We start from the raw sequence: 20,519 nt of genomic DNA, 5'->3' as shown, positions 1-20,519 counted from the left end.
TGGTGTACTTGGTGACACAGAATGACATTAACGCATAACAGTAATGTTGATGAGCAATCAAGTGTCGTGGTGTGTAGCAAAAAACATCCGTTTTAGTGTTTTAGTGCTTTACATGGAGTAAGAGATGTTTTCAAGCTACGCGTCAGTCTGCTACATATGGGCACAATTACACTAGAAGGTCAATGAAGGTCAATGCCTTGGACCTAGAAACCCTTTCTCCAGAAAGAGGGATCTCAGGGATCTACATTCATGGCCATGCCAAGAGCTAAGGATCATACTACGACTAAACCTTGTGTGTTCCACCAGCAAGCCATAGGAGGTGGAACAGCACCCACATGGTTGGTTGTCTCAGTTCGCTAGTAAATTTCTCTTATGTCTCTGCTTTGGTGTATGGAAGGACTAACATAATGAGTTTTTAGTTGCATCAATATGTTTAAGAGAGATGTTTTTTTTTTGTCCATGACGGCAATTTTTTCCAGAAAATGTTTGAACTTGGCAGCAGTGGATGCAGTTTATTTTCCACAGACAGAAAAAAGCCTGTAGAGGACAGTTTGATAAATTAAACTCAGTATGAAGCTGAATTAGCCACAAAGCTGCCTAATAAATTAAGAGTAGTTTATGCGACTGTGAAAAATGTGCATGTCAGGCATGTCTTTAATGGGGCAGACTTCTTTCCTTTCTTAAGATATGCTTGTAGGGTTTACAGAATAGAAATAGTTTTACCTAATGCAGCCAATTGATTTATAACTTCAATATGTGTGCATGTGGAAGAATACTTCATAGTTCTTTTGTGTCTGTTTATAAATCCTCCCCTGCTTGTTTGTGTTTGTGAGTTAAAATCTAATCTCTGAGCAGTCAATATATTAAGAAACAGCCAGCTCAATCGAGAAGTGTTGTTGTGCTTAAGTTACTATTGAGATAACTGACCTCAATACAGGTGGGTTATCCCCAAAACTGCTGCTAACAGGAGTAGAAAAGCACTAAAAGCAACATTCACGGCGGGCATTTGACGCAAGAACACACTAAATGCACATGGTTGAACATGTTTTTAGCCCATGGTGTTCACACTGAACAAACAGGGAGGGGCTTCTTCTTCTTTTTTTCCCACAGTTTACTAGCTCATGTCCACCACCCACAGTTGAAAGACACTTGGAGGAAATTGTCGAAAACATAGCATTTAGCAAATCTTGCTCCAGATTTTTTCTTTCACAGCTCTATTCCAATATACCAGGGGTCTACAACCTGCAGCTCCGGAACCACATGTGTCTCTTTTACCTCTCCATTGTGGCTCTTTGGTTAAAATAAAAATCCACCAGAATGGCTCTTTAAGTGTTAAAGGTTGTAGACTCCTGCCATATACAAAAAACGTAGTCACATAATACAGTGCGAGTATCAGGAGTCCAAGCTCTGTCTCCCCCTTTGGTCAACGGTGGGAGTCATCTGCTGAGTAATGACTGCACCTCATCTCCCAGCAGCCCCAGTGCACAGTTCCTGGATGCTGCTGAACTGTCTCTAATTTGTCAATCACCTAAAGGACACTGGCACTCCACAAAGCCTCACTCAGTGTGAAGTATTGTTTGTGCCACTCAGCCAGCATACAAAGCATCGCTGATGCTCCCATGCTTGTTGCTGACTTTTGCCCTGATTTAGATTTTTGGACTTTTAGCTGTGTTAATAAACCTGCTGCAGTTGGAACCAGCTGTCTGCCTGTTCTGTGACAGCGGGGCACAAATCGCAATTATTAATTTGTCCTCTGATCAATTGTCAAATTGTTGGCAGTTCCATGAATTAAAGGGGACCCTATCTATACGTCTCTACCAAATTTGAGTCCCTGATTTGTTAAAATTCAACTGGTTTAACTTTCAACACACATTCAATGGTCATATTTTGTGTGTAGAGCCCAAAAACAGTTGTAGAAACTTGGGTAGCCACACATGAAAACAACAGTTTTGAACCCAGAAGTCTAAACATGCATTTATGTGAGTTTGGACTTCAAGTGGTCACTTGAACATTCATTGCTGAGCCAAATGTGAATGTAGCTAATTTGTGTTAACTCTTTAAAACCAGCGAAAAAATACAGTTGTGCCAGATCAAGACTGTTTAAGATTAGAAATCTTTCAACTAATAGCCTCCTTAAGGCTGAAATCCACTGCTGTTGACTAGTTTTTACTTCACACAGTTGGGTTGAACCACTTGCCAATCTAAGTATGTGTAAAAATGGTTTCTATGACTTTGTCAGCTTGGCCTCACAGATGGAGTCTTAGATCAGCCTTAAAGAGATTTTTTTCTTGGACCTCCGCATTGAAATTGTACAAAGCGAGTTTTGTTTCAAATGGCTGTACTAAATGCAATTTGCACAGATCTCACAGTGTCTTTTACCATTAAATCCCCATGAAGGAGTGCTGCTCAACTCTGTACTGACTAGCTTGAGCTCAATGCACAGAAATTAGCTGGAGCCTTTTTCCCTTTCCTTTCCTTTCCTGTGTCTTTCCCCACTGAGAATGAGAGGAACGCCCACAGTACAGCTGGTATTGGTTATTATTTACTGGCTTGGCATGCACACACATGCTCACACATGCACACCCGTGCACACGTTCACACACACAGAGTGGAAACAAATTGGGTGAATCAGCTCTGCACATCGGAATGTGAGGCATATGTGTTTGTGTGTTTTAGGTTTGGATGACAGAGAGAATGAAAGAGGGATGCTGAGAAAAAGAGACACAAAGTGGGGAAGAAAAATGACAGAGACGAGAAACAGTTCAAAAGAGTTATTGATTTCTTGCATTTAGGGGATTCTGACCTTTAACTTTTTATCTCTTGTCTTGTACCAAACTCCTCTTTTTCCTTCCTCTGTCATTTCATTTCCTCCTATGCTTTCCTCTTTTCATTCTTTCTCTTTATATTTTCATCTCCAGGCATAACGTCTGCTTTCTTTTTTTTTTTTTGCTCACCAACTCTGGATTTCTCTTTCCCGCTCACCTTGGGTCTTTCTCATTCCCTTAAGCCTCTGAGGGCGCCGGCCGATGAAAGCACCAGGGAGGAGAACAACTTGTTGCTTCACTGCTGGTGAGGAATTACAGGGAGGGGAAACAGAGAGGAGATGGTGGTTTCTGTGTTGACTTTGTCTTCATGCCAAACTGGTGGATGGTGCTTTAGCAAAGGATTATGGGTGGAGATTAGGAGCAAGGAGAGGGGGAGATAAAGCAATGGAGAAAAAGAGAAGTATGTTAAGGGGTATAAAAAATACGTGCACAAAATATATTTACCTGCTTTAATAACAATTTAAGGGCACAAAGGAATAAAGAAATGATAAAGTTATCACTTGACAGTGTTTTCCATCATATAGGTAAAAAAAGAGGTAAATAGCACTTTTCACAATTGAATGTGTATTTAAATGTGTTTAACTTAGTTTTACTTTACTACATTAAATTTCACAAGTTTTTTTTTTTTTTAGTTTCATGGTTTCTCTTGACAGATATTTGCCACAGTTATTCCTTGTTCTTCTACGTTTCATTTAAATTAATCTCACAAAATAATCATATTTCCTTTCACCTTTCTCCTCTAAAATCCTTTGCTTGTCCTCGATCTGAAACTGATCAGGACAATCCCCATTTCAAATCAGTGTCTATCTATTTGTGGGAAAAGCAGCATAACATATTTAGTATAATAGAAATATACTATATAACATATAAAATTGTCACTTCACACACAGAGGCACTGCTTGTTAACCTTCACAGTTTTTGGCTACAGAAACCAAGAAGGGTCAGTTCAACCTAGAGGAATTTGTATTTATTTTCTTTTTTATCCTCATGGATGCAGTTTAGGTGTAGCTTTATGTTGTTTGGTTGGTATGTATGTGCTGAGAGCCTACACATTGGTTCATTATTCATCATTAAAATTGTATGCTCTTTTGCACATGTACACATGTCAAAGTCAAGGCCTGGGGGTCGGATCCAGCCCTCTGGGTATTTCCATCCGGCCCTCCAGATCATTTTGTTTCATTGTTATAAATGGCCCGGTGTTATCTTGTGCTCATTTCTAACTTGTATACTTTTGACAAAATGTATTATTATGGAGAGTAGAATACTGAAAGTTATTTAAGGTTTAAGCTGATTTATTCTGGAATAATACTTCTAGATGTTTTTCTTCATAGTAATGTTAAAACAGTTTTTAAAGTTCTAAAAATTTCGTTTTAGTATGTTCAAAAACGGTTTATCCTGTTCGGCCTGCGACCTGTGGTGTGTTTTGGATTTTGGCCCCCTGTGCGATTGAGTTTGACACTCTTGCTCTAATGTTTTTCAAGTAAAGAATTACAGGCTTTGTATTGTGTCTGTAGAAAGAAAGAGGATACATGCTGCTCATATTTAATGTCCAAATACATTTTTTAGGTATAGGGTTGATGCACGGGGTTCACTTTCCAGGGGCACAATGGGCTTAACCCAATGTGGTTTCTTAGGTAACAGGCGGGCAGAGTCTGGAACTCCTTGTGTCCATCATCAGCACGGATAAAATACAGAGTTGTGTCAGGAAGGGTATCTGGTGTACAAATCTCTGCCAAACTACCTGTACTGATCAGTGAAGCTGATTCATTCTACTTTTACTAAGAAGGAATGTTCTCTGGGGATGGAGAGATGTGGTCCATTTGTTCGACTTTAAACATCATCTTTAAAACTACATTTACTTTACCCTCAGCAACACAAATTCAAGCAACCACTTCCAGTGTAAGTCTATATGAACGTGTATAAATGCACATTTCAAACCCATTCAAGCCTCACTATTCACATTTTTAAGACTGTTTTCTGGGCTCCATATACAAAACGGTTAAGCTTTGACCAATCAGGAACTCAAATTTTGGAGTGATGTTTGGATGACGTCCCTTTTAATTTATTTGAAAAATGATCGTGGAAGAGACATTAATAATTGCAGTTTGTGCCAGGCTGGAATAATTATGCCTCTTTTCATAATAGAGCTGTGAAAAACGGACAAGATTCACGAGATTTGCACCGCTTTGACTTTTCACACCAAGCCTCTTCCAATTGTAGGTAGCTGATGTGCACTAGTAAAAAGTTGTAAAAAAAAAAAGAAGCCCCTCCCAGCTTGTTCAGTGTGAACACCATGGGCTAACCGTATTTAACACTTTCTTGCTCAAGCGTCACATTTCTGATCTCTTCGTAGCTTAAGACTTCAACTGATTTTATTTTGAAGAACTGAAGTTACTCTCCACTGCTATCAAGGCCTGTCTGCCTAATAAAACATTTGTTGTAAAGATATGTATTTGTATTTTCTGATTCATGTCAGAATCTTCTGCTGCTTTATAGAAAAACACGTTGGACTGGTTCTTGGGATGAATTATTCTCCTGAAAGAGAGAATTTTATGGAAACCCAAAAGTGTAACTTTATTATCAAAAATAATAGATTTGAGTGACTGAACTCAATTGCAACTACAAAGCTCTATTTTTGAAGTTTGTACATATTAAGTCTGGTATTCAGATTGAGAGAAGCAGAAATTTCCTTTTGGGGAACTAAATTACATAACTTGTTTTTAGAAAGTTTTGAGGAGCTCTTGAAACATGAAAATTTTTCTCATTTGTCTTGGAAGAACTTTTGTGTGACCTGTTGAGAGCGAGTGGGATTTTAGAGGGCAACATGTTGCGTGGAGGTGTATGATGAACAGAAGTGAGGTGTGAGGGGTAACTTAGCTCCAATGTACGTCTGCAGTCGTTCCCTCCATTTCCTCAACCTATCTCTGCCCTTCGCTTTCACGCATGTAGGTCGGCTCCTGAAACACAATTTTCTTTTGGTGAGATGCAATAAAAAAGCCAACTGCAGCCATATCTTCACACTTTTGGTCATATCAGCTGTTTGGAATTCTGCCGCAACATTCTCCTCATTCCTGAGATGTGCCTCTTTTGTAAGGAGTGTTCTGTGGGAGAGCAAACGTCACAGCAAATCTTGATGTGAAGCAGGGTGAAGAGAAAGATTAGAGACCTCCATAATTCTGGAGCCATCTCTGTGCGTCGTGCACAAACATACACCAGCAGGGTATCCACACCACGTTAGCTTTACAGGAAAGGAACATTTAAAATATTGTCAATAGGAATAGTTGTAAAACTTTTTCTGACTTTACAGGTGTAGAAACGACCAGAATGACCTGAGTTAAAGTCTACATAATGTAGACGTTAAGAGAAGGTTTTCTGCTCCTTTTCCTCTGGCAGCTGCTTCCACTCCCTTTTAAGTGGCTGGGACGGCATTGTCAGCGGGAGAAACACTGCAGGCTCTGTTGGTGGCTATTGCACACTTGCACTGCGGAGTTGCATCACTTTGAGCCTCTGAAATGCAAGAGAGAAGGAGAGGGAGCAATGCATAACTGGAAAAGTGTAAGCAGAGAAAAGGGTGGTCGTCTGACTCCCACAGTTCTTTCCTCTGAAGGTTTTGGTGTTTTTTCCCTCTCCTTTACCCTACATCCTTCTGCTTTCAAGTTCTGTTGGACGTTATCTGTATTGAATGGACTAATACTGTTGTGTTTGTTTATGTTTGCCATAAAATGCAATGTAATATCATTTCAAGGATACGTTTTCCCCATTTTCTTCCTTTTCTTTTCTTTCCACCGTTCGTCAAACAGGTGTCCAGTTTCAGCCAACTTCAGTGTTTCTCATAAACGCATGCACCTCCGCCTTTCTTCCTCCCTCCATATGCCTCCAACACAGAAACAAAGCCTCCTGTCATCTTTGCTGTTGCAGCTGCATTGCGTAATACCTTAAAAGGATGAAGGCTGGAAACTTCAAAGGATGTAGGCACTGAGAAATAAGGACTGCATCATCCTTGGGACCGGGCGCTGTCCTGCATCCATCCCAGCTCCCACTCTTTGTACCACTTTTCACACATCGGACATGAAAAGCGGTTAAATATTTTGTCAGCACCCCTCTTCTCTTTCCTCCCCATTTTTAGTAAGAGAGTAGAAACTTAAAAAATGAAACACTAAAAGATATATCGTGTAACTTCAGCAGGAATGACAAACACAATGACAAAGACATTGAAGGAGAAATTTACTGAGGAAACACAAAAGAAAAAGAAGTGGGAGGTCTACAGAAAGTGAGACATATGCTCAGCTGAAGGAGTGGAAGAGGAAAACCACAATATTGAAAGGAGGGGGGTAGAAAATGGAAAAAAGAGGAAAAAACCCAAAGCAGGGCTTCTTGGTAAAAAGAAAAGTTTGTGTGGAAGGAGGAAGGACTCCCTTCTGTACGATAGTGTACCTGGTGGGATGTAACAGCACTGTTAGTGAAGTGTGATTTAATGAGCTTTAAGGAGGTGAAATTAAAATCGATTCAACTAAAAGTAAAGGGTGACTCCCTCTAAAATGAAAGATTTTAGATCCAGATTCAGGAAGACAGACCATCTGAAAGGTCAGACAGAGAAAAATAACACAAAAAAATACAGGAAATTGTGTTTTAAAGGCTCCAAAACTTTTTAACCACCGTATTCTCACTCCCAACTGCTCATATATGGACATCATATGATTCAGACCTCCTCCATGTCACTTGATGTTTCAAGTGTCCTAACTCGTCGTTTTCTGACGTGCTGGCTGTTCCAATTAGATCAGGGGTCCCCAACATCTGGCCACAAACTGGTAATGGTCTGAGGACCGCTTGGTACCGGACCACAGACAGAAAAAATATGTAAATACTAATCAGGGGTCCCCAACCCTAAGGACGCGGACTGGTACACATACCCTAACCTTAACCTGGTACCAGTTCCATGTCCGTTACCGCATCTGGTACCTTGGGACCCGTAATTTGATAGGAACAGCCAGCACGTTAAACAAAGACAAGTCAGGGACACCCAAAAGGTCAAAAGGTGAAGCAGAGGGGGCCCAAACCAAACTTCCATAAATGACCAGTTGGGAGTGAGAATGTGTAGCTTTAACACAATCTTAAAGTGTGAAGATGTCGTAATTTGCACAAATGTGTACACAGCACACGCTACACAAACTATAATTTGGTCAACATTTCTGCTTTTTATGGTTCTCCTCAGAAGGGACGTTTTTATTTAAACATGGTAATGGTGTTTCTATCTCAAAAGGTAGTTCACAGACTTTGCTGACAATGGTTGCTGATGGTGGACTGTGCTAAAGATCTTAGAGTCATGTGAGTCAAACGATTACAGTGAGCAAAAAGTGAGGGCCTTTTAATAGCTGCAGAAAGATGGACCCACTATGTTGTTTCCTGCATCCATGGGTTTGTGCTTGAACAAGTTTGTAAAGTGTCAAAAAATCTGTGTTACAATGTATGTGCACTGCAGTAAGTGTTGCTTTAAGTGACATTTGTGTTAAAAAATGAAATAACACATGCAGGACTCTGAGGAGCACCTTGACATATTTTTAATTCTTGAAACAAATTATGAAATTAAATAAGATTTACTTTTTTTCAAACTTACAAAGTTGAAGTTTTTTGTCTTTGCATGAAATATTACAGGAACCTCTGGTAAAGTGTTTCTCTTTAGATTAGCTTAAAGACTCACTCCAATGAAAGTTGTATTTTTTAACATGTTTTTGTTGTATTTTTCTAATGATGGAGGACATATGTAAACAAAATTAAGATTAAAATTCAATTTCTGAGTATTCTGAGCAAATGCAAAAATTATTAAGTTATTTGTTACATAGAAAATACACTGTGAGGGCCTCACACTCTCTGCAGAAGAGAGGGGAAAGGGGGCGGGATTGCTCACCACCAACAGCCCCGCCCAACAACTCATAGGCGAATTGCTAATGAGCTACTGCTGCTCTGCAGAAACTATGTCCTGGAACACAACATGTTTTTTTGATTTTGCCTAAAAACAGTATAATTATAATTAAAAGACCACTTGAAGCACTTTTAAAAAGATCAAAGGATGATTGTAGGACTTTAAGGAAGTGAGCAGAAATCAGTGAATTTCCTGAACTCCATTATACAACAAATTTACTCTGCAGTTCTTTTCTTTTAGCCTCTCAAGAGACTCTCCATGGGAATCTAAATGCATGCCCATATGCACATAATTACGCACGAGCACATGTTGGATGGCGAGCTGGTCTACCTCTGTTTTGTTAGGCAGCAGGGTTTTCATAGGTGGGTCTTGGCACACTGGTCAGTGTGGGGGAAAAACGGCTGGAGCTCGGAGGCTTATGTTATAGGAATTCCAATGGATGTGATCATGATCTGTGTGCGTTCCTGGATCCATGTGTCTCTCCTGTTGGAGCGTGAGGGGAGTCGGAGGGGTTTCTGCAGATGGAGAAAGCAGTGTGGTGAGGTAGCTGGCAAGCTAACTGTGGCTCTTAAACATTGACTTCACTGTGGTTTCCCCTTTGCCTTATATGATGTTGTGAGATTGCGTTGGTGAATGTGGAAGAATTTGTGGCCACAGCAACTTTAGAAGTTTAAAGAGCGAGACGTGTAGCTCGCTGGGAGCTGTTTGAGTTCAGTGAAAGTAAGTAAAGAAAACTCATCCTGCTAGCTGCCATTATAGAGTCATTCTGTCTGACAGCCAATTGAGGTTTTGTCACAAATGTATGCGCAAACCTCGTCTGGCGCCATTTAGGAGTTCCCCTAGAAGCAAAATGACTGTCTGACTGAAGAAAGAAAGACAAAACCTCCAAAACACAACAGATGTCTGCAGGCGTTCTCTCAATTTTCCAATTAAGGTTTTAGAAAACTTCACAAACATATAGTGGTACTCCAATCATCTTTTGAGCTATTTTCAAAGTGACTGTTGATGTGGACCCCCACTCCACTTCCCGTCATCCATTTGTTTACATGCTGTCCCACTAGCTTACAGCCCCTCACTCTTCTAAACAAAAATTACTGAAGCTACAAATGTGGCGAGCAATCGTGGAGCTATTCTTCCATCCAGTTTGAGCCAGAGGCCAGCTCAGACAAGGAAAACAAAGACGTACATGGATCTAGTACTGAGCATGGAGGTTGTGGCCGAATCAGCATATTTACACCACAGATAGCTTTTTTTCAAAAACCATTTTTTCGTCTGCTTCTGATTCACAAAGACCTAAATAAATACAAACTCAGAAGTTCTATTTTAAAGGTAACCAAACAGGGAAGAACTGTTTAATGGGTCAATTTTAAAATGGAAACGCTCAAAATACCATACCAGACAGTACCACTCAGTGGAAACGAGGCTTTTGATTTTGACATGGTTGCTTTGTCAAGTGATCAGCTTCTTTTTTTTTTTTTTGCTCTGCTCTTCTCAGTCCCTGTGGAGTCTCTGATTCCTGAATCCATCAGCTTTGCTCTTTGGAGAATTAATCTTTTCTGTTTTTATGCAAATTCAATAACAAACTAGTTCACAATTTATAGTCATCTCTAGTAGCAGTTGTTTTTCCAGTGTTCCAGATTACTCTAAACATTGAGTTCATGTCAGACCACAGTATTAGACATGTTTATTGAACATGTTTTTTTTTTTACACAAATTGTTTGTTTTGTCTTTTCTGGTTTTAAAAACATATATCTGGACCACAGCTGAACCCAACAGCTTCTGAGGTGTTTAGTTTGATGTAATACATGACTGATGAAAAGCTGCTTATTTTACCTGTCAATTGTCACAAACTTTGACTGTTTTATTGCTTTATGGCTTTACTTGCTCTGTTCTTCAAAGTGTTAATAAACTATTTCATTGGAGTTTAAAAAATCATTAAATGTGTAGTAAGTATGTCATCAGAGTTCACAAGAGACAACGCAACCTTGATACAAACAGGACTGTGGTTTTGGCTCTGTAGGGTTGGAAATTCTTGAGTTGTGTGTCATTTTTTCCAGCAGCTGTCAAGCTTTTAGTTTCTTCTAGTGAGATTTCTTTGTCTTTTCTACACAGATACCTGCATATTGACTCATTTGTTTTTGTCCACAAACTTAAAGATGAGTCACAGACTGAGCGGTGTGTTTTCCTCATGCATCAGCCTCTGTGTTAAACTCTGAGAAATACAACCTTTGTCAGGAGCAGAGGACAGATGGTGGAAAAACAGCATCTGTCACGAGGTTTTGGTTAAGGAGCTGATTTGTAAATAGATTTGGGAAAACTCCATGTTTTTGAAGTTATTAAGAATTCTGCATGTGAATCTGAATTATTCCTATTCTCTTTTATTTTTTATATTCTAGTAGAAAAGTGCTATTAAAATTGGTTTGTAGTTTAGGTTAATTTGTTTTTAATATGTTTTGTTATTTTATGTGTTGCAATAGTAAGTAAACTACTATTGTTGACTTTACACTAAATCAAGTGTGTTTGTGTGCTTTACAGCTCCTCCAAAATGAGCACATGAGATAACCGAGCACAGGATGATAACAAGTGTTAACTACTGTCAGAGCTTTTTATTGTTATTAAATTAAAATTATCACTATTTGTTATTATTATATTAAAATGATTAACAACCTAAGACGTAATAGAAGACACCATATCTGATTTGGCTTTCATGCATTTTAATTAAAGTAAATTTGCTGCATCATGGGGCTTATAAACTTGTATTTGCTGCAATAAAAAGTGAAATAAATTAAAGACTGATGTTATTTATGTGCAACCAAGCTGAAAAACTGATGGAAATTCATGATGGCCACTTGTAATACATGCAGAAAAGGTGCAAATTGCTGCATCGTCTGCATATATTTCAAGTACACCCAAGGCTAAATTGTTGTTAATGGTCACATGTTTTAATCTAATCCTAACTCTGACTATAACCCTAATCCTCCCTCTGGATCCGTGCGACCAAGAAAAATGTTCAGCACTGGCTGTACATATTTAGGAAATTTTGCGCAAATATTCACTTTCTAAATTAAAGCTGTTCTGGTTTAATAATGAAGACTAAAAAATATGCACTTTTATCTTCTGCATCACTATGTTAGAAACACGTTTTCTGTCCCAAACTGATCATCTTTTCTAGGTTATAGTTTCTGCAGAGTGGCAGTAGTTTATTAGAAAGTCACCTCTGAGTTGTGGGCGGGAGCATTGGCATGGAGCAAGCCCGCCCCCCTTCCCCTTCCCTGGTTCTGGCCCGACCAGTGTAATTTTTATGGCACAAAGCTCTTTTTCCAATGGTATTTTCTTGTCAGCTCTTAATTAAAACTGATTTGAATAAAGTAATCCTCAGAAATGTAGTTTAAAGCTTAATTTTCTCTATATTTCTGACCTCCATCATTTGAAAAAATCCACAAGAAACTGATAAAAACACAAAAAACACACATTTCATTGAACTGGGTTTTTAAGAAACATCTATTGCTGGACATTACTTAATTTAGTAGTTTTATTTTTGCCTTCTCAAGGTTAAAAATGACCAGTCTTCACAAATTATTGGTTGTTTCAATAAAAAAATGCAGAAAACTTTTTGTTGAAAACTTTACCTCACCACTGGGTTGTGATTTTGTGTTTATGTTTTAGCAAGTTAATTGTTTTTTTTTGTTCTCAGGTGGAAAATATCCACAGCCAACATGCTCTCCGTGGACGAGCCTCTGGACTTAAAGCTTCCCTCCAGACGGTTGGGTGAACCAGTCACATTAGGAAAAAGGGCTCGCCCCTCCTCACTCTGCAGTCCTGTCAGCAACTTCCGAGCAAAGCTATGCCCTCCTTTTCCCTCCCCTCCCTCCTCTCCAGGTAAGAGCTAAACCCAAATACTACATCACACACCGTCAACCTAAACTCTCTAGAAAGTGATGACATGTACCAGCTGTTAAGCTCACAAAATGAATATTTTTTGTGGAATCATTTCATATACATTTGTTTTTCTAGACTAGAATGTCTTTGGAGTCAGATAAGAAGCAGGAATTAACACAATCTGGAGTTGAATTGAAGTAAGGGGCCTTAATGTAGTCCAAAAAGATGATCTTTTAGTGAGGCAAATATCACACAAGTGTTATGAAACAAGTTTTATCTTGTATTCTACATTGGGTTGAATAGTTTCAATCAACTAGGAGGCTCAAACTTGAATAATATATCCCCCAAACTCCCTCAAATGTATGGTAACAAACTGGCTTTTCACAATTAAACTGCATCAAAATTAGATTCAAATTTTTATATTAAAAATGAGGCAGTTATGTCAATATATTTCTACTATTAAACTATGAGATTTTAAAAGAGTCAAAGTGAATTATATTGAAATAAAGTCATATGTAAATGTTAGCAGGTGTAAAAAAGGTTTGAGAATTGCTATTTAAACGGAATTTGAGTATTGATCAGAAGGAAAACAGTACTTTGGAAAAATACCAATCGATCAAACTTTATTCATAAAAAATTGCTTCTTATACTTGTGCAGCTCGAAGCGCTTCACAGTTAAAAACAGAAACAGATAATAAATGAATAAATCAATAAAAAGAGAGAAACCCAGTCCACCCTTTACCCCCCATCCTTCCATTAACACACACAAGCAATGAATACTTATAAAGTAAAGAAACCTAAGGCTTTTATACATATTTTAAATGGAACATCTTTTAATTTTTTTCTCCATCTACTTAACAGATTCCCAGTCACCCTCTCAAGAGCGACCCGGGTCCGGCTTCACTTCATCGGTGATGGACCTCAGCCTGTCCCCCTCGTCCCGCCATGCCAGCTCCCTCTCACCATCTCCCTCCTCCCCGCTCACCCCGTCTTCACCCTTCGAGCCCCCCACCAACAGCAGCAGCCCTCAGCCACAGCTCTTTCTGAGGGTAAGATGAGAGAAACCGGCAGAGGATTTTACAAAAAAAACACAGCTTATCATGACTGCAGTTTTACTGCTTGACGATAAAGAGGAAATCGTGATTTTATTGTGTGACTCGGTCTAAGAAATAAGTAAAAATGCTTAAACAGCAAACTGGTTTGTGTTTGTTTCATTTTGCAAACTTAAAACTAAAAATCACATTTTTGAGAAAACAAAAATCACAGATGTTTATATTTGACAAATTAAACTGTTGTTTAAATTCTATTGTGGTGATATTGTTGCAAAAAGCATACACTAAGTGAAGTTTTATGCTGTATTTTTTTTTTAACAAAAATGCAAAAACTTAAAATTACCTTTTTGAAAATATCTAGATTTTTAGTAAGCATCCAGATAAAATGTAAAAACAGAAAAGAGAAACATGTGCATGCATTATGGCTTCCATTTAAAAAAAGAAAAATAAGATCTGAAAATTTTAAAGCACAAATATATTCAACACTGGTATATTTTGAACCTTGATATTGATGCAGGTTGAATGAAATGCTAAGTTTAGATAATTTGTTTTTAATAAAAGTGCAGCTCTGAGAAAAGGTATTCAGAAAAATTCAAGCAGTGCTGAAAGTGGATTAATACCTCCTTCTTTTACTGTTAAAAATACACACATTCTACAATAGGCAAACTTTAGACAAAGAAACAGCTGAAATATTTCATTTTAACAATTTATTTGTTTGATTTAACAAACTTTTAAGGATTTCCTAAAGAAGACAGTTGCAAAATTTTGTTGCTGTTTCGGCAATACTAAATGACCAAATTTATTAACAAATAAACAATATTAATTTTAATTAAATGCTTTATTTTCAAATTCAAAAACATAATCAATGTATCTCCAGATTTTTCATAAATATTGTTTTGTTTCTAAAATATTTTGACACAAATTTTGTCTAAGCTAATATTTGAACAAAGTTTTGTCTAAATGTCTCCTTTTTTTCTTAGGTTTTTGGTTAGATGTGTGTAGCTATTTTACTGCTGTAAATCATTTTAAACGGACTTCAGCTGGAAAATTCCTTCAACAAAAATGTGTCTTTATTTTCATAACTGCTGCTGCTCATGCAGAGCTGGGTTTGACTGTGACAGTTTCAGTGTCACGCGCAGAATTCCTCTCTGAATGATGAAGAGCACCACTAGAGTGTGACTTCAGACACTTCTGTCCATTTATTCCAGGATGCAGCGTTTCATCCTGGACTGGAAAGTGGAGCTCCTCAGCACAGTTATCCATTCTACCTGCCAGTTGGAAGCCCTCAGAGGGGCTACAGCTTTCCATCCCCTGTGTTTATGACTCAGCAGGGGGAAAAGACAGTTCTCCCGGAGCCGTCACAAGAGCTGGCCTGTCGCTGGAATAAGGTCTGTGAAACTAAGATTTACTAAGAAATTATTGTTAAAATTTTCCTTTTAATTTGCCAGTGTCAATGTCTGTAAAAAAAAAAAAGACAATGTTCTTTTTGACCAGTAAGTGGTGCTGTGAGCTCTGAAAACAGCTGCCAGTCAAGGAAATACCAACTAAAGAAAAAAAAAACTCTTTGACTTTTAGTATTCAGTGAGCAAAAATTATTTATTCTTCAAATCAATGAAAATATATATACTTAAATAGTTCATATAGTTAATTCTAAAGGGGAAAAATCCTTTTCATTCAAGTGAAATGATCACCACACACTTTCGGTAATACAACTTATGATGCTTGTTTGTTTGCTATTAGATTTTCATAGTGTAGCTGAAAAAAAATCTAGAAGGACTTTTGCTTATGACCCTTGTTCCTTATAGAAATTAATTTGTAACATGGGACACAAGAGAGATAACATGTTCTTTCCCTTGGAATTGTTTCGACAATAAATCATGTTTAGTTTTCCTGACCGATTTATAAACAAATTCAGAGGAGTGAATATGTATACATTTTGTACAAAACATTTTTTTTCTTTTTTGATAACTTGAGGGGCTATGAAACTTCGGACACATAAGGTGTACATTTCGATAAACCCCGTTTGTATTTATGAAAGAGTATAAGGGCCAGTTAACAAACATTTGTTTTTTTTTTAATTACGATTTTAAATCTCGTAAATTTACAAGAAAGAAGTCTTAACCGTTAAATTACAAGAATAAAGTTGTATATTTATTACTTTGAAAGTGATAGGCTAAATTTATGACTTTTACTCTAGTAAATTTACGAGATTTAAAGTTGTAATATTCATACGATAAAAAAATATTACTTTTTTTTTTCTTTTTGAATGCCTTAATTCTTAATCGTATGTATTTGTGGCTGAGTGATATTTATATTGATTATGTTTACATACGTTTCTTGTCGGACCAGATGGAACATAGAGGAGTGATAGAACGTGGGATGTTAGAAAAGAGAGATATGGATGCAAAAAAGAAATAAAAGGGGGGGGGGTTGTTAACACAGCAATCAATTACATTTTTTACAATATAATAATAAAATTAAAAAATAATTTCAAAATGTTTCTGTTTTTTATATGGTTGTTGAAACATCCAAACACATTTCCTATTTTATCCACTTCTGTTCTCTGTACCTAAAATGACATTTGATGCTTTAGCACCAAAAAAGGTTCAACAGTGGAACTGAATCAAACAGAGCACAATGTAGTAACAACAAGCTGGGTGCAGTAGTCTGTGAAATTGATGTTTAGAAAAACTAATTGTAGTGAAGCTACACAAACTGTGCTCATCAAATGTTGGAACTCGATAAATAAATTCCATCTCTATCTCTTCTTCAGTGTAACTTGCTTTTCGAGTCGCTGCAGGATTTGGTGGACCACATCAATGACTCGCATGTCAAGCCTGAAAAGGATTCTGGGTACTTCTGCCAGTGGGACGGCTGTGCTCGCAATGGGAGGGGCTTTAATGCCAGGTACTGTTTTATCAAAGAGCAACCATTTGATTTCAACACAGAAGAAATAGATGTATGATTTTTAGCACGTCTTATTGAGAAGTTTTTGTCAATTGACTTTTGGTTTGTACAAATAAATATATATTTATATTTTATTGTATTTCACATTTTATTAAAAGTATGGAGAACGTTCAGTATGTAAATAATAACAAGGAATCATGAAAAAAATAATGAAGGTGCACTATCACTTCTAAAAAAAAATTCTCAATTTTTGATGTTTTTGAGGAACATTGGAAAACATTTAGGACACCAGGCCTTGAGGCCTGGAGTTTGACACTCCTGATTTCAGCAATTCAGATGCATTTTGAGTGAAGTTCCATTCTTAGACATAATGTGTAACATTACCAACCTGTAAGTGAACATGATTCATCCAATTACAGTCAAAGCCATCTTTTTTGTGCCAACATAAATAAAACAGAATAAACCGACTTTACCTCCAAGGTAAACTGGTTGTCAGGGTGATCGACATCCTTCAATGGACTTTGCTGTATGCTTTAGATTTTGCTGTTCTCTTTAGTAAGACTTATGTGTGTTTCTGTGTTTATGTCCAGGATGTCTATGTGGCAGGTGTATAACTTTGATTTGTGTTGTAGGTACAAAATGTTGATTCACATCCGCACACACACCAACGAGAAGCCGCACCATTGCCCCACCTGCAACAAGAGCTTCTCACGTCTGGAGAACCTGAAGATTCACACCCGCTCACACACTGGTGAGTTCACCAATAAAACGTTGCCATTCAGTTTAGTAGGAAAGAAAAATGTCACCAATTCTTTGTATCATCCAAAATGAAACATTGCACTAAGAGGGTTTTGAATCCACAGATTTAAAACACAGAGAAGGGAAATCAGATGGAAATCCGCCCAAAATGCTCTTTTAGGATTGATGGTTGCGGACTCCTGTGTTAGATAGTTGACCACATTGACTCCTGTCACCCATGAAGCTGATTCTTGTTTGTTCCAGGGGAAAAACCCTACATCTGCCCGTATGAAGGCTGCAGCAAACGCTACTCCAACTCCAGCGATCGCTTCAAGCACACTCGCACACACTACGTGGACAAGCCTTACTGTTGCAAGATGGTCGGTTGTCTCAAGCGCTACACAGATCCCAGCTCCCTGCGCAAGCACATCAAAGCACATGGGCACTTTGTTGCTCCCCCATCAGGCACCTCCAGCAGGTTGGGAATTGGGCTCCACGGTGCCAGTGAAGTTCCATGTGTTCAGGAAACACAGGTCGTCATTCCCGGAGCTCTGGCCGCCCTGCTTGGGACATCGCTGCCTCTCTCTGCTCTTTTCCATAGCGGCGCTTTAAGCCACCCCAGGATCCCACACTTTCCTGTTAGAGGTGAAATAGGCAACGGCATGACCCATCTCAGCCTCTCAGACTCCACGCTGTTACACTTTGGACTGTCATCCATGTTGGGGTTTGGAGCTTTGGGGGGCTTAGGGCAAATCATGGAGAGGAAACCAGAGGACAAGGGGGAAGGAAATGAAGCGGGGGCTCTGAACCTGTCAGCTAAGGTGGGGAGAAGGAAACTGGATCATCTGTCCTGGGTGGGTGCGCCCTCGAGGCCACTCTTACGCAAACCAGCTACTGTAGGCTAGTCTGTTTGTAGTGTAAAGAATCTATTAGTCTTAGCGTTTTTTTACTGTTTGCTCTCACATTTGTGTGTAAATGTTATGAAGAATATGAGTGTGCTTATGAATGATCAGAGTTTTGTCACCATCGTGACAGCCGTAAGCCATAAGGATTAGTCATTATTTCTCAATCATTTCTTTCATGGACAATCTTTCCACTTAAATTGTTCAAAAATGCATTATGGCAGCTATATGTGAAGCTCAGTTCTTATCTAATTCAAGATCAGATTTAAGCAAAAACTGACGTTTATATTAATAATTGTGCAATCTAATAGTAAAAACAAAAAATAGCAACACTTTACACAACAACAAAGGTTGTTTTCACAGACACAAAAATGAACTTTATTTAAAATGAACAAATGCAGTGACAAGACATGATTAAATGTTTAATTAAATTAAAACTAAAGTGTTTAGTGAAGTTAAATCTGATCAAGTTTTAATGCTTCAACGTTTAATAAAAATGATTTAAAATCTTTAAATAAAATGTGATATGAAGTTAAATAACTCAGTCAAAACATCATCTGAAAAAATTAAAGAAAAGCAAACATTTTATGAAAATATGGGCAACAACTTAGAGAGTGTCAGACTAAATGACATCAATACAACTGTTTTCTGAATCTTTCTTATCCTGACATGTTTGATCCAGTCCCGGGATGGGATTTATTTTGGGGTAAAAATCACAATCTCTGTTTGATGGGGTTGAAAAAAAAAAAAATAAGTCACACTCATTTGGTTTCACATTATAAGAGATTGAAACCATTTAGAATGTAATTCCTTTCACAGGAGCTGCTTGTTAAACACCCACTTTGATAAAAATTGTATTTTAGACATGTTCTTGTCACATTTTTCTGATATTGGAGGACATATATAAAGAAAATTAGGCTAAAATTAAAATATTAACTTATTTTTTAATTAAAATTGTTGGAAAAAGAGTTAATTTGTGATGTAAACTGGCAACAAACTCCCTTCTCTGCTACGGAAAGGCAAATTTCAAATGATTTACTGCTGCTCTGTAGATACTGTCCTGGAAAATGACTGTTTTTTTCTATTTTGGCAAAAAAAAAAAAATGGCACAATCATAACTAAAAACCACAGGGAACAATTTGATAATTGATCAAAACATGATTGGAGTGGGGCTCTAAGGGATGATGCTGAGTAAAACTTGCACTGACCATAAGAAACTTACCCATGGTCTCTGATTATCACATCAATTTTTCAATTTGTGCTGTTTTTCCACTTTTCATTACATTGCGTTGTCCTCACTTATGGACTTTTGTCATCTACATTTCACACTTTACGCTTCCTGGAGTTCATTAAAAGTAATCTTCATTTTCCGGTGAACAAGAGTTTGCTAAAGTGACCTGCACTGGAGTTTAGGGGAACATCTAAGACTCACAAAAAAACATTCTAGCATTGAACACATTAAGTCAGGACTGACACATAACAAAAAATGAATAAGTTTAATGCATTTTTTAATGTAGAAAAGCCAACATTGTGATAAGCTTTTGTTAAAAAAAATGTCTGTGATTAAACTGCTGCTGCCTGCTTCTACACACTACTTTGCAACTTCAGTTTTCCATAGTTTGTAAATTAAATATACTTCATTTTTCTTGAAAAGCAAGCAAAGATTTAGGACAAAGGTCAAATGACTGACACTTGACAAACGCGAACGGTGTGGCTTTCTACACACTTTCTGTTCTACACAGTTTGTGTTCCCGGATAAAACGCGATAGTGTGTGATGTAGGATTAGAGTCCACCCACAGCCGATTTTATTTGAACTTTTGACTCTTTGAAACGTGACGCAGCTGACGCAACTGAATGTACGAGTTTATGTCTCCGTTTGCAGAATACAGTTGCTCGGCTTTTTGCTCTGATAACCGTTCTTAGACAATGATCTGCACAGGATTGGCCTTTGCTTTCTTTCACAAATGACACAAAATATTCAAGCTTACATTCAAGTTAACAGTATCAACAAGGTCGACAAAGATGTGCTTCAGTTCACATTTGCTTGACTTGAACATGCAATTACACTAAATTACAGTGGTGAAGGTGTAAATAGATGATCAATATTGATGCACTTTGAAAGAAGAGATGTTTGACAATGGCTACACGTGGCCTGAACCTGTGATTATCTTAATCCTGTTTGCACATCCGTTATTTTTAATCAGTATTGCTAATGTGTGGAAGTGCCTTTTGTTCAAATATATATTAACAATGTATGTAAACTGCTAAGTTCATGAATACACTTTATAAACTTTT

The 20,519-nt window shown here is 37.8% G+C and overlaps 1 protein-coding gene across 2 annotated transcripts in view; it reads left to right on the top strand.

Moving 5' to 3' along the window:
* Window positions 1–20,519, top strand: part of LOC112137116 (zinc finger protein GLIS2) — a 26,970-nt gene extending 6,451 nt beyond the window's left edge. For both annotated transcript variants that reach the window (XM_024259268.1, XM_024259267.2), the window contains exons 2-7: window positions 12,440–12,624; window positions 13,486–13,673; window positions 14,885–15,064; window positions 16,450–16,583; window positions 17,216–17,334; window positions 17,586–20,519. In XM_024259268.1, the coding sequence (XP_024115036.1) occupies window positions 12,462–12,624; window positions 13,486–13,673; window positions 14,885–15,064; window positions 16,450–16,583; window positions 17,216–17,334; window positions 17,586–18,226 (1,425 nt within the window). In that variant the 5' untranslated portion in view covers window positions 12,440–12,461 and the 3' untranslated portion in view covers window positions 18,227–20,519. The remainder of the gene's footprint in view (window positions 1–12,439; window positions 12,625–13,485; window positions 13,674–14,884; window positions 15,065–16,449; window positions 16,584–17,215; window positions 17,335–17,585) is intronic.

Source organism: Oryzias melastigma, linkage group LG1 (genome assembly GCF_002922805.2).
Source record: "Oryzias melastigma strain HK-1 linkage group LG1, ASM292280v2, whole genome shotgun sequence".
NCBI classification, from domain to species: Eukaryota; Metazoa; Chordata; class Actinopteri; order Beloniformes; family Adrianichthyidae; genus Oryzias; species Oryzias melastigma.
Note: the sequence above shows the minus strand (reverse complement) of the source record. Positions and strands in the feature narration are given on the sequence as shown.